The sequence below is a fragment of the Prionailurus viverrinus genome, chromosome B2 (assembly GCF_022837055.1).
Source record: "Prionailurus viverrinus isolate Anna chromosome B2, UM_Priviv_1.0, whole genome shotgun sequence".
Taxonomy (NCBI): domain Eukaryota; kingdom Metazoa; phylum Chordata; class Mammalia; order Carnivora; family Felidae; genus Prionailurus; species Prionailurus viverrinus.
In genome coordinates this window covers 115,095,918-115,110,040 of record NC_062565.1, presented here as the reverse complement: position 1 = coordinate 115,110,040, position 14,123 = coordinate 115,095,918, and the positions used below count along the sequence as shown (strand labels likewise).

The 14,123-nt window shown below is 37.3% G+C and overlaps 1 protein-coding gene across 2 annotated transcripts in view; it reads right to left on the bottom strand.

Moving 5' to 3' along the window:
• Nucleotides 1–6,901: 6,901 nt before the first annotated feature.
• RSPO3 (R-spondin 3) overlaps nt 6,902–14,123 on the bottom strand; it is an 86,731-nt gene continuing 79,509 nt past the window's right edge. Inside the window, exon 5 of one of the 2 annotated variants that reach the window (XM_047859471.1) lies at nt 6,902–7,157. In XM_047859471.1, the coding sequence (XP_047715427.1) occupies nt 7,057–7,157 (101 nt within the window). In that variant the 3' untranslated portion in view covers nt 6,902–7,056. Of the gene's footprint in view, nt 7,158–7,542; nt 8,716–14,123 lie in introns of those variants that run through there. The other variant, XM_047859472.1, reaches the window with a different exon arrangement.

Sequence of the window (14,123 nt, the reverse complement as noted above, 5' to 3'; positions counted from 1 at the left end):
GGGCTAGGATGTCAATCAAGAAAACTAGAATTAATTTGCATGAAAATGACTCCCTTTCCTAAGGATTCTGCTTCTCTCTGTTTTTTTTTTTTTTTTTTTTTTTGGAATCATAAATTATTCTCACTGATGGTTTGGATAACACTAAAATCTATTTTCCTATAGAATTTGGTGTATTCCTGAAGTGAACCATACCCATTTTTCAAAAAAGTTTATTTATTTATTTTGAGAGAGAGAGAGAGAGTGTGAGCAGAGGAGGGGCAGAGAGAGAGGGAGAGAGAGAATCCCAAGCAGGCTTCATGCTGTCAGCGCAGAGCCATATGAGAGGCTTGATCCCACGGATGTTGAGATCATCACCTGAGCTGAAATCAAAAGTTGGGTGCTCAACACACTTAGCCACCCAGGTGCCCCACTATTTTTTTAACTATGGGAAAAAGATCAGTAGGAGCAAACTTAGTGATAAACAGGACCTGCTTCTAAATAGTTACCACATGAAGAAATTTCCTTGTATGTTAAATACCAAGTGTTTTTATTTTTATTTTCCTAGTTTCCTTTTGTTTTGTTTTTTGTTTTTAAATTTTTTTAAATGTTTTATTTATTTTTGAGACAGAGAGAGAGACAGAGCATGAGCAGGGGAGGGGCAGAGAGAGAGGGAGACACAGACTCTGAAGCAGGCTCCAGGCTCTGAGCTGTCAGCACAGAGCCTGACACAGGGCTTGCACTCACGAACCGTGAGATCATGACCTGAGCTGAAGTCGGATGCTCAACCAACTGAGCCACCCAGGCTCCCCTCCTTTTGTTTTTATTAAACTACTGCTTTAAGAAGTGTAAATAATATTCTTTCCATAGTTTTATATTAAGAGTAGAGGAACTTGCTAAACTATTTCTTTTCCAACATATGCCTACATTAATTTTTAAATCATTGGGTAATATTTTTTCTTCTTCTTAAACTAGTCAACCAAAAAACATAAACAAGCAAAGTACAGGACCAAAGTGGGGAAAGAGGCCAGAGGCTAGGATGATTGACATTGCCACCAGGGAGAGCCCAGTCCCAAGGCTAGAAGTATGTTTTTTTGTTTTTTGTTTTTGTTTTTGTTTTCTTTTGTTTTGTTTTTGGCATAGCATTTTAGGTGAGAGGCAGTGCATGGTTATCAGAGTACCTATAGATAAGGATGAAAGTAAGCACCCCCTCCTTCTTTTCAGAATCAGAAGCTTTGTATTTTCTTTTCTTTTGCTTTCTTGCCTTGCTTTGCCTTGCCTTGCCTTTCCCTTTCAGATACTGAGACAGTCATGGCCAAATGCTTGACTGAGCTGGTATAGAACTTCCTACCTCTTGAGAGGTTGGGAACAACCAAGAGTATGCATGATCTGGGGAGAGAGAGAACATGCACAGTACCATCAACTGACTCAAAAATATTCCTGGTATAGATTAAAAATTTCGTAGTAGCTTATGTTATTATGTCTGAGCACCACAAAATTTGCGAAGTGAAGTGGTGGTGATGTCTCCTGCCCCATTTTTGACAAAGTTCCAATGATAACAGTTAAAGAAAAATATACCAGAAGGAAAGGCTGCATGCTGCATTCTTAAATATGTGGTCACCTCAAGTATTAGTACTTTTATTGACTCCTTCTTGGGAAAGATATGGGTAATTTCCTCTATGAATAAAGTGTCCAGTGAGGTCAACAGTGTGAAGAATGAGGGAAGGCAATCAATCTGTTGCTGCAGCGAGTGACAGGCTAAAAACAATATTAGCTTATATATTTATTGTGTTTATAATTTCAAAACATTTATAAATGTGTTGTATTATTTTATTATAGAGGTAGATGCTCCTATAAAATTTTTAATGAGCTATTAAATTGGTTGAAGAATATATCTCTTACTTAAAATCCATTTGCGATGGAAATTTGATAGGGGGAGCTAAAATAGTAACAGATATTAATAGTATAAAAGCTAGTATATCAGTTAAACCTCAACTAACCAGAAATCTTTGGTAATTAAATTTATTATTTATTCCACTTAGCTTGAAATTTTTTCTAATGCATATTTGCCAATTTTCTATTTTTAAAAATAAAATTTAATCTTCAGTAGATGATTCAGTATCTTGTATGGTCTCAAAATAATTTTCTTTTTTTTTTTTTTAATTTTTTTTTAATTTTTTTTTTTCAACGTTTATTTATTTTTGGGACAGAGAGAGACAGAGCATGAACGGGGGAGGAGCAGAGAGAGAGGGAGACACAGAATCGGAAACAGGCTCCAGGCTCTGAGCCATCAGCCCAGAGCCCGACGCGGGGCTCGAACTCCCGGACCGCGAGATCGTGACCTGGCTGAAGTCGGACGCTTAACCGACTGCGCCACCCAGGCGCCCCAAAATAATTTTCAACAATATTTTTCATTGCATACAACTGTAGATATAGAAGCATAAGATTATTTTTCAAGCTGTTGGCATATCAGATTATTTTATGGTCATGCAATTCTGTCTTCTGAAATTACCATGTTTCCAATTTTCCAGTGAATGAAATATTTTTACTAGTTGAGGTTCTCTTAAAACTATATTTTAATGACTATAAATAAAAATGGTTACTATTTTTTGTCTTCTTTCTTCTTTCTTCCTTCCCTCCTTCCTTTCTCTTCCCTTTCCTTTCCATTCTTTTTTTAACCTGTTTATATGATGAATATGTGGGCCTCTAAAATGCTTGAGAGACAAGATGGGCAAGAAAAGGGGTGTGGCAATTAAAATATTGATACTTATTGTCTGAAGTAGCTGGGAGAAAATGAGGCATTATCTAAAGGAAGTTGTTGGGGCAGGTCCAATAGCAAAAAGACTTGTTGATGTTTCTTCCTGTATCATTTTAATTCTAACCAGAAACTCAATGAAAAGAGGGTCATGTTGGCAAATACCCTGCTTACACTGAGAAAGAACTAAACAGAGCATCAGTTCACAGTCATAAAGGGCTGCAGTAATCCATGACTTTCCCAAGGAGCCATACCTGCTGACGTGCTGTTCCTTTTCTGTTCAAACTATGGTCTTTTCTGATGGCACATATTTCTCATTTTTCCTTACCCTCTGAACATACTTGCCTGCTCCCATTCACTTCCCCACCAGGTAGCCCACAGGCCCTCTGGAGCTCACGCAAAGAGAGACAGACACGGATATAGGCACACACACACATTTATACACACATTCAGAGTTGAGTCTTATCCTTGGTTAAGGCCTTTGTGATTTGACTTCTTAGATTCTTGTTCATGAGGTACTGATTCAGATCACAGGAAAATACTTCCACAACGTGTGCCATGGACATTCTTGGAAAGAATAATAAATATGATTTTAAAGGGACATAATGTAGGGGAAGGAACATGGGCTTTGGAGTCAGCTAGAGCGAAGACTGATCTCCAGGCTTATTGGTTGCTACTTGCGTGACTTTGGACACTTCCCTGTGCCCCAATTTCCTCATTTTTTTTCTTCCAAGATTTTTTTTTTTAATTCAAGGTAGTTAACGTATTGTGTAGTATTGGTTTCAAGAGTAGAATTTAGTGATTCATCACTTACATATAATACCCAGTGCTTATCACAACAAGTCCCTTCCTTAATTCCCATCACCTATTTAGCCATGCCCTACCCACCTCCCTCCATCAATTCTCACTTTGTTCTCTGTATTTAAGAGTCTCTTATGGTTTGCCTCCCTCTCTGTTTTTATCTCATTTTATTTTTCCTTCCCTTCCCCTATGTTCATCTGTTTTGTTTCTTAAATTCACATATGAGTGAAAAAAGGAGATCAATAACTCACTCAGACTGCTTTGGGGATAATTACAGAATATAATTTAGTCAAAGGGTAAATGGCTGTACAAAAGAAGCTACAATTTTATGAACTCTCTATTGTAAGAAGCAACAAATCACCCTTAGAAAGAGGACTTTTCGGGGCACCTGTATGGCTCAGTCGGTTGAGCGTCCGACTTCAGCCCAGGTCATGATCTCACGGTTTGTGAGTTCGAGCCCTGCATCGGGCTCTGTGGTGACAGCTCAGAGCCTGGAGCCTGCTTCGGATTCTGTGTCTGCCTCTCTCTCTCTGCCCCTCCCCCACTCATGCTCTGTCTCTCTGTCTCTGTCTCTGTCTCTCTCTCTCTCTCTCTGTCAAAAATAAACATTAAAAAAAATTGTAAAAAAAGAAGAAAGAGGACTTTTCCTTCCTAATTTGTATAGAAATAGTGCCACTGTTTTGAAAAAGTCTAGTCAGTTCCTCTGCTATTAAAATATATCCATGGGAAAGAGGGGGTGTCTTTATTTATGCTAACTGATAAAATACATATGCATACTTGAAAGTGAGTAATTTCTCAGTTTTAAGAAGATTCAAGACAAAACTTGTGTTTTTAGTTATTATTATTGATGTAATTTCATGGTTCTCACATATATAACTTGAAATTATTACATGTGTACACTTATATGGATATTATCACTTATCATTAGTCAAGAAATAAAATTGATTTATATGTGTGACTTGTGAAAGTAGTCATTACTTTTTTAAAAGTAAATGTGTAAACATTTGAAAAGAAGTTTATTTATTTATTTTTGGGGGGGGGGGAAGGGCAGGAAAGAGAGGGAGAGAGAGAATCCCAAGCAGGCTTTACACTCAGCACAGAGCCCACTGCAGAGCTTGATCCCCTGATCATGAGATCGTGACCTGAGCCAAAATCCAGTTGGATGCTCAGCCGACCAAGCCACCCAGGGGCTCCAAAATTAGTCATTACTTTTTTAGTGATGTTTATTTATATTCAGAATAGTTATATTGAGTGATGACCATTTTAAATATATATATATATATATATATATATATATATATTTTTCTTTTTTTTTTTTGAAGGAGGGAGACAGAGTGTGAGTGGGGGAGGGGCAAAGAGACAGGGAGACTGAATCTGAAGCAGGCTCCAGGCTCTGAGCTGTCAGCACAGAACCCGATGCAGGGTTCCAGCCCATGGACCATGAGATCATGACCTGAGTTGAAGTTGGAGGCTTAACTGACTGAGCCACCTAGGCGCCCCAAATTTAGTCATTCATTACTTTTTTAGTGATATTTATTTACATACAGAATAGTTATTTTATACTGAGTGATGAGCCTTTTAATTCCCCCAACGACTTCGCAAGGTACGTGTTGCCATTTCCATTTTTCAGATGAAGAATGGAGGCTCTGAGAAACCATACAACTGGCTCAAGGTCATACAGGTTATGACTGGTTAAGTAAAAGAACTGGGATGTTAACGCAGACCACCTAACTTTAGCTATGGAGAATGTCCTACTTTTTTTGAGATCTCCCTTTGTGGAGAAATCTTGAAACCTCCTGGCGTTAGCTGTATTTACATATTCCTTTTTTTCTTTTTCAGTGCTATTCATTTCAATATTTTAATAACCAGGAATGTGAATAACTTTTTTTTAAATTTTTTTTCAACGTTTATTTATTTTTTTGGGACAGAGAGAGACAGAGCATGAATGGGGGAGGGGCAGAGAGAGAGGGAGACACAGAATCGGAAACAGGCTCCAGGCTCTGAGCCATCAGCCCAGAGCCCGACGCGGGGCTCGAACTCCCGGACCGCGAGATCGTGATCTGGCTGAAGTCGGACGCTTAACCGACTGCGCCACCCAGGCGCCCCAGTGAATAACTTTTAAGTCAATAACATCATAGTTCAATCTGTATCCTTTAAGAGCCTATACATATGCACTTTTGGGAAAAAGTAGAGTTGAGGAACCAAAGAACACTACCACTGAGGAGTTAGGGGCATCACCCTGAACTAACACAGAGGTCACATGCTCCCCTGCCAGTGATCACCTCCAGCTGACTTCTTTCAGGTTGCACTTAAATAGAAACCCAGAGCACTTAGGTGATTCGCCAATGGTTAACACCTGGGACCAGAACCTAACTTTTGATGATAGAAAAGAGACCACCCTTCAGTTATGAAGCAGAATTTGGAGACCAAGAGTGTGGATCTGATATAGACGGATTTATGTTGCTGTGCACTTTCTCTCCATTTTCTTTGAATCAAGAATTTACCAGCCATCCATTACCATCAATAGTTAAACAGATCCCAGAGACAGAATCAGGACAGAAGCTAATGAGTTCTGTGACTAGTGTGGGAAATTTGCCAGAAGTTGATCATGAGTTTTTGCTCAAAGGTAAGTAGGCTGTCAGTTTGAAGATCACAATGATTCCGTGTGCCTCAAGGTCTATTACAGGTACATTTAAAATTAATGGTATCTTTGTCTTCATTATATTTCACCCAAGATGTGCATATTAATGCTAATTTTCATTTCTTTTTCCTTTGTGATAATTCTATTTTTATTTAAGTGCTGCATCAGGAATTTAGATTATCTGCTGTTGTCTGGAGGATCTTGGGGTAAAAGTCTTGAGTCAAAACCCTTGGGAAGACTTGATAGTCATTGCCACAATTTTTACATCCTTGTTGATTTAGACCATTTTCCAGCACCTCATTTGCAGGCATAGACCTTCCCAGTAATTGCTTTTTGAAAGAATGGAGATATGATAAACATAGAAAGAGACACAAATAATTTGTCCTTAACTTAAGCTTGACTAGATAAGACTGAGGACAAAGATGGTGTCTGAAACCATCCAAAAGTTCTAGAACATGGGAATATACTTCCATTTAATATGGTTTTGTGGGAACATTTTTATTTCTCCTTGGTGATATAAGTTGTAGTTGAGAATAAAATTGTTTTTGTACTTTGGGAATCGATCTAGTTTGTTGAAACACTTATCTCATGCAGACTAGAAAAGAAAACACCAGAATAAGAAACAGAAATGCATCATTCAAAAATTTTATATCTTGGAAGACAAAAAAAGAAACGAAAAACGAATTAAGGCAAGCAGTCTACATGAACAGTACAGTTGGTGGAAAAGGGGTGACCAGAGATAGGCAGCCAGAAGCCAGATTCATTGCCAATTCTTCGGAAGCATGATCTTTAGAGGGCTAGGCAGTGTAGTGGGCAGAGCAATCATGCATCCTTCCATTACAACAGAAGGTTAAGGTGGGCCATGAGCTCCTGTACTGCTTGCTCAGAGATGCCTCCTCTTGCCCTGGGCTGGCTGTGTCCTCTGTGAAACACTGGTGAGGCCTTCAGCTAGGGTGACTTCAATCCCCAAAAGAGATCCACAGACTGAGAAAATATGGAGAAGAAAAGGCCAAATGTTCAAGATGCAGGAGGAACTGACATACAAGGAAAGATGCTAATTTCTAAACAATGAATGGGGAGCAGTGAAATAATTTTGGGAGGCCTATGCATCTATAGTAGAATTTTGTTGAGTAAGAGAGAAGTTGAATAAATATCTCCTAATATCCTATAAGTAAATCTCTATGTACTTACATAAAGGTGGATTCAAAAAACAAACATTGAGAAATGTAATATGTTCAGATTACATAGGATACAGAATCCTCTTTCCTAATTCACGAGTTTGTAAGAGTAACAGCTTTCCAATAAAAACAAACAATAAAACAAAATGAACAAAACTTTAAAAACTATCAACAAATATATTTATTGTGGTGGCTTTCCCCCCTACTAGATACACCTTGTTAGAAAGTAGTATCCCTTTTAGTTCCAGGTGGACCATTAAGCAGGTAATAACATTGTTTTTCCCTCAGAAAACACATGACTTTGCAAACATGTTCTATTCTCCTTGCTCTAGCTTTTGTTTTCTATGAAATCAGAATTTTCTTCTAATAGGTATGATTTTGTTTGTGGAAGTTACAGGTACATGTTTACAGACTTATATAACCCGAGGGGTAGCAGAGGCTGAACCACACAGTGCTGACATAGATTGGAGACCTGTTCCCAGTAATCACAACACTTCACAGTCCTGTAAATCACAGAAATCATCTCCAATGCTATGGTTTCTTCCACATTTTGCCTTTCTCCAATCCCATATGGTATTCTTAACTCTGGTGTACACTCTCATGTTTCTTGCAGAAGGACAGGGTGAGGGCAATAGAACCAATCTTAACACGGTTGTTTCTGTGCTGAGAAATTCTATGATTCCAAATGCCAGGCCCTAGTATCTGAGCACTCTCTAGATCTCCTGGACAAAACAAGGCTGTTTCTCTTCCCTGATCTCTTATATTACTTTGAAAGGATACTGCATCTTTGAATTTGCAGAACTATCTTTCGCTTCTTAAAGCAATAGCTTGAACAATTATTTTTATAGGGAAAAGATGGTGCTTCTCCAGATGTCATCATTACGCTGTTACATCTTATAGCCTATTGATAGTTATGTACAAGATTTCTTGTCTCTCAGGAATGCACAGAAGCATGTAAGATAACCATTTGAAAACATCCCTTCTTTGAACTTTTGGCTCTTTGTTGTTAACTATGCTTGTATGAAGACTATAGCAACTATTTGGAATGTTGTTTAGATTGAGCAGTAACTGACACGTTGTCCATTTGTGGTCCTAATGGCTACAGCACCTGTCCTGGGCATCTGGTTGAGATAGCAGCATCATGAGTTTACAACAATCTCATGGGACCCTCTAATGTACAGTGCTGACTGATACCGATTTCTGTTGTTTGTCTTGGACCTTTCGCTTCTTCTGCTGCTGTTTGTCTTTGTTTTCTCGTTGTTCTGGAGTTTCTCTGCTGGGTTCCAGACCTTTGTTATCAGGTATTGCATCCTTACTTTCTTCTTTATTAAGTTTTTTTCTTTTCCTCTCCCTTTCTTTTTTTCCTAAAATGAAAGAATACACCTTTAAAAAATATACTCAACTATGCTCTCTTTGGTTATTCTAAGTTTTAAAAAATGAGTTAAACTTTTCTGTTGCAAATCGTACTCATAGATACTAAATATCTACTATTTAATTTTTTTTTGCTTTTATTACTTATTTTTGAGAGAGAGAGAGAGAGAGAGAGAGAGAGAGAGAGAGATGGAGTGTGAGGGGAGGAGGGACAGAGGGAGAGGGAGACACAGAATCCGATGCAAGCTCCAGGCTCTGAGCTGTCAGCACAGAGCCCGACACAGGCCCTGCACTCACAAACCGCGAGATCATGACTTGAGCCAAAGTCAGACGCTCAACTGACTGAGCCTCCCAGGCGACACCAAATTACTATTTAAATTATTCAACTACTTTCGATTAAGTCTGTATTATATTTTAAGAAATGTAAACATGAAGCACAAGATATAAGGAAGCAATGGATATATGATAATTCTGAACAGTCTTAGAGGGTTCTATAGTTGGTAATATACATTATAGTTTTGAATATTTAATATGAAATTTTGAATACATTCCTGCCATATAAGAAAATTTTAATGTGTATTTTGCTATCTGGCTCCCATTTAAGGCACTATTTTGTATTTAAATTTTTCCAAGTAGTAGTTACATATTTGCAGTCTGCTGATATAACTGCATGCCATCTACTAAAAGAAAACTGGTTTGCATAACAAATACGCAAATAACCAGGATAACTGTACCTTAGTTCAACACAAATGTTTATATGTTGAAATTAATTTCCTTTGCAATTACATGCAGGGGTGGTGGCAACTATAACTTGTCAATAACCCTATGGTATAAGCTACAAGGGTGGGAACACTGTGTCTCTATCAATCAAATGAGCAAATATTTATTGGATATACACTGGATTCAATGGACGTCTCTGATCTTGAACTGGGTCTGAACTATAGATTTAGTTCATATTCACAGTATGGAGCATTTTAAAAAGTGGAACCAACATGATATTAAGGTTTTGATGTGGGAAGACATACTGCAAGGTAGACTGGAGCCAGGGTGGAAAACTGTTTCATTCTGTTGGTATTGGAAACTTGCTGAGAGTTTTAGGGGAAGAGAGTAATCTGAACAAAGTGCATGAGACTTGCACCAAATTGGATAGACTGTTTTTATTTATTTCTGGACAGCAAATTAACTAAATATTTTATAATCATGTAAACATTATATATATGTATACACACACATACATACATATATATTCTAAAGTGCAAAATAATTTCCGGGGAATGGTGTTGGTAACATCCATTGCTATATATATTCCAATGAGAAAGTACTGAATTAAATCAAAATCATAGGAAATGAAAATTAAGAACCTACTAACTCCTTGATGTGGGACAAATTCTGATAATGTATATCCCCACAGACTGAGACGTGTAACATTTGCAATTAGTATCTGTCTACAAAGGATCATTTTGGACAAAAGTATTTTGGAGACTTTATTTGCATGAGAGAACCAAAATATTTTCATGTCCTGAAATAGGCTGCAGATATTGAATTCAGTGGTTTGGCTTTCTTTTCCTTGAGCTCTGGTTACAGAATCCTAGGGAGCAATATTATTAATACTGCATATATATCCTTAGCCAACATAGTCTCCTTGGATTAATGATTTTAGGCCACAACTAGCTTTGTCTGAGATTATATTTGTAAAACCTTCCAACTGCTTTATGAAAACTTGCTTCATTGGGCTCGACATAGTGCACCTCCAAATTCTAAACTTTAAAGACACTTAACAAAAATGAGAATTCAGACCACTGTAAGGCAGTCAAATTGTTTGGATATGAACAAAAAATGTTAAGAGTTGAATATTATGGCTAGAGCTGAGCTAGTTCTACACTGATTCACCAATTCCATTGTTCTTTTCACTTAAAAGAATATTGCTGGATTGATAAAATTTTGGTGGAAGGAATCCAGGTTTGGTTTTGTTTTTTTCTCATTCTGGCTTTAATTATTAACACCTTTGAAGTGCTGACAGGAACTTAGTAACAAAACAGAGAAAACTGAAGAGTAAATTTATCTTCTTAAATATGTAGCCTAATGTAATTTTCATGAAACTGTACAAACTGGAAGAAAGAAATGCTGGTTTTCATGATATGTGCTTGGTTTTCAGAAGGACATGGCTGCAAAGGTTAGATTACATAATATTTCCATTTGAGGAGCATTTTGGAGGTGTTCAAGTTCAACTCTAAAAAAATGGTCAGTGAAAATCATTCCGGAATTCCATAAAAACTACTGACCCCAAACAAAATTTTTATGGAAATTATCCAAAAGTTCAGTGTTTGACATTGTTCTCTTGATGATGGTCCAATATCTTACAGCTGTGATCTTAACCATAATGTTCTGGATACATAAGAAATATATTGTTTCTTTCTTGGTTACAGATTGATTTGTATGTTTTTTAGCCACATGTGACAACATACTCAACTTACAGTGTATTTCTGCTTATTAGCAAACTGATATGATTATTTCTTAAGACAGGCAGACACATTTTTGGAAGTAGCTTGAAACTCAGTATTATAGTTTTATTATCCAAGGAATAACTATTTCGTCTGGGCGGTGAGTGTAAGGGGAGGCTCTAGTAAAGCAACAGGAAACTAGCACATTGTACATTGTTGTTGCCCAATAAAGGGTGATTGCACAATAGAAGAATGGGATTATTATTTTTTACGCGCCATGTGTTAGTGGTTGGAAACACTAACTACCCTTTTGCATAAATAATATATTTTCTTCTTGTCCAAGAAATAAAATAGAAATGCAGAAGAGTGGCTGCAGTCCATTAAAAATCACGTGCAATTGGGGAAATTTTGTAGGTTTTCATTAAAGGGGACTTTTTTTCTATTCTGCTGACTTTTTATTGATGGGATCAATAGTTGTTTTTATACTTTTTTTTTTGGATAATTTTGCAAACTAGGCATTCCAGTTATCACAATCTTACATATATGTTTGTGTTTTGTCATTCACTGCTTAGGCATGTATACACATGCACACAGGCAATGGAATTGGGTTGTAGAGGGCTCTCACGATTAAAAGAATGTTCATCATCCCTCGATGTTCCAGGTATGAGGGCAGTGTTAGATAGACACTGTCCAAGAGAAATTGCTATTAGCAATCGAGCACATTCTGAGCCTTTGCAGAGAAGCACTATGGTGCAAACATTTGTTTAACAATGGTGTTTTTAAAGTCAGAAAAACACAGTGTTCAAATTCTAGGTCTGTCACCAACGAGTTGTGTGGCTTTTGACAATTTGTTGGTATCTCTCAGGATTAGCTCTCTGATATTTAACATACGGATAATCATTACTACCTACTAAATGTTGTAAAGATTACATGAGATACTTACAATGCACTTAGCATAGTGCTGGGCACACATCAATCATGGGTGAAATAATAGCTGATGTTATTAACTCATTACACAAACATGAATTAAGCCTCTACTCCATGCCAAAATGTGCACTAAAACCTGGGGACACTAATGAGATATGGAGACAGGCATAATAATTATAGTTACAAGCTAATGCTAAAATAGAGAGAAGCATGAACAAGATCCTACTGGGAGCACAGCAAGGAAAGCACTGAACTCTGCCAATGGAGATCGAAAGAAAACTCCCCAGACAGGGTGATGTTTCAGCTGAGCCTTAAAGAATGAATGAACATTTGCCAGGCCACGGAGGGAAAAAGGGCATGTCAGGCAGTGAACAATATTGTCAATGAAGGCATGCAAGGACATGATGAATCTGGGGAGCTGAAAAAAGTAGACTTCCTTGGTTTGATCAGAGTCTATATATAGGACATTACTCAGAGAAGCTGGAACGATATACTGGACTCAACTGCCATGTTGGGAGTTAGTCCTGAGGATCAGTGATACTGAAAACTGGAAAAGGGCAAGAATCAGAATCTGAGAGCAAGGCAGAGTTTGGATATTTCTGTGACTAGTTTACAAAAGGCCAATGGGATACTCTGACATGTGACATTATTTTTTTTATTTCAGGGACACTTTGAAAGTAATTAGAATCCATAGAGGGAGTATAGGCAGTGACAGGTATTTATTTTTGAGCCTTAACTTTTAAGAGTACCTAAAATCTCTGTGCAGACCATTCTAGACACGTGTTATTTAATATTTCATTGCAAACCACTATCATGTAATTGAATACATGATTGATGTTTTTGTGATAGTGAAATTATTTCTTATTAATACAGAAATAATATAGTCATTTATCTAAGCACCTCCTAAGGTCTTCTGCAGACCAGGTTTCCAAGTATAGGTGACTTTGAAAAATACATATTCCTAGGCCCCACCCCTGGAGTTTATGATTCAGTAGCTCTTATGATGGGCCCAGGAACCTATAGTGAATAATAAGTTCATTCCTGGTTTATTCTGATGTGCAGCCATAATTAAGAACCATAGCTGTAGGGGCGCCTGGGTGGCTCAGTTGGTTAAACGTCCGACTTCGGCCCAGGTCATGATCTCGCAGTTCGTGAGTTTGAGCCCTGTGTCCAGCTCTGTGCTGACAGCTCAGATCCCGGAGCTTACTTCATATTTTGTGTCTCCCTCTCTCTCTGCCCCTCCCCTGCTCATGGTCTGTCTCTCTCACTCTCAAAAATAAATAAAAACAAATTTTTAAAATTTGAAAAAAAAAAAAAAAAAGAACCATAGCTGTAGACCAAGAGGAGATCCAATTTCCCTAAATGTACACTCTTAGAATTTATTTCACATCTCACGGTTTCTCATTTAATTTCTTATATATAAAGTATGTTTTTTTCACATACTGTAGCTACTAATTTTTAAGGCAAGTTTTCTGGTTAGGTGTATCTGGAATAGACACCTAGATACAAAATGAAAATTAATTGCAGACTGTCTTTTAAAAACCTGTTCAAATAGAAATATGAGCTAAAAGGAATAAACATGTAAAAAAGAATGGAGAGAAAAGGAAATGGGCCTGAATTATTTTTCCTAAATTTTGTATTACAGATTTAAGTTCCAAGTGAAAAATGAAAACTGGAAAATGCTCAATTACCTTTTAAAATGTAATAGGGTTATAAATAAAAAAGTTGCTCTCCCCAGAATCACAGATGGGATTTATTTGTTGAGAATTAGTCAAATTGTGAATATTAATTCACAATTTTCTGAATGTTTAGAAATGTCTGTGCAGAAGTCTTTATGAAGGTGGCTTCTTGGTGAATTTCTTGCAAGACATCACTAAGGGGAGCCATTGAGCTTTATGGAGCTTCACTTCCAAGGCAAGCTGTTAAAAATTTTCTCAAAAAGCTAAAAATGTATCCCACACCCTAGACTGAGGATTAAAGATCAATTATTATAACTAAAACCAATTAAGTAAATATCCCATTAAAATATAAAG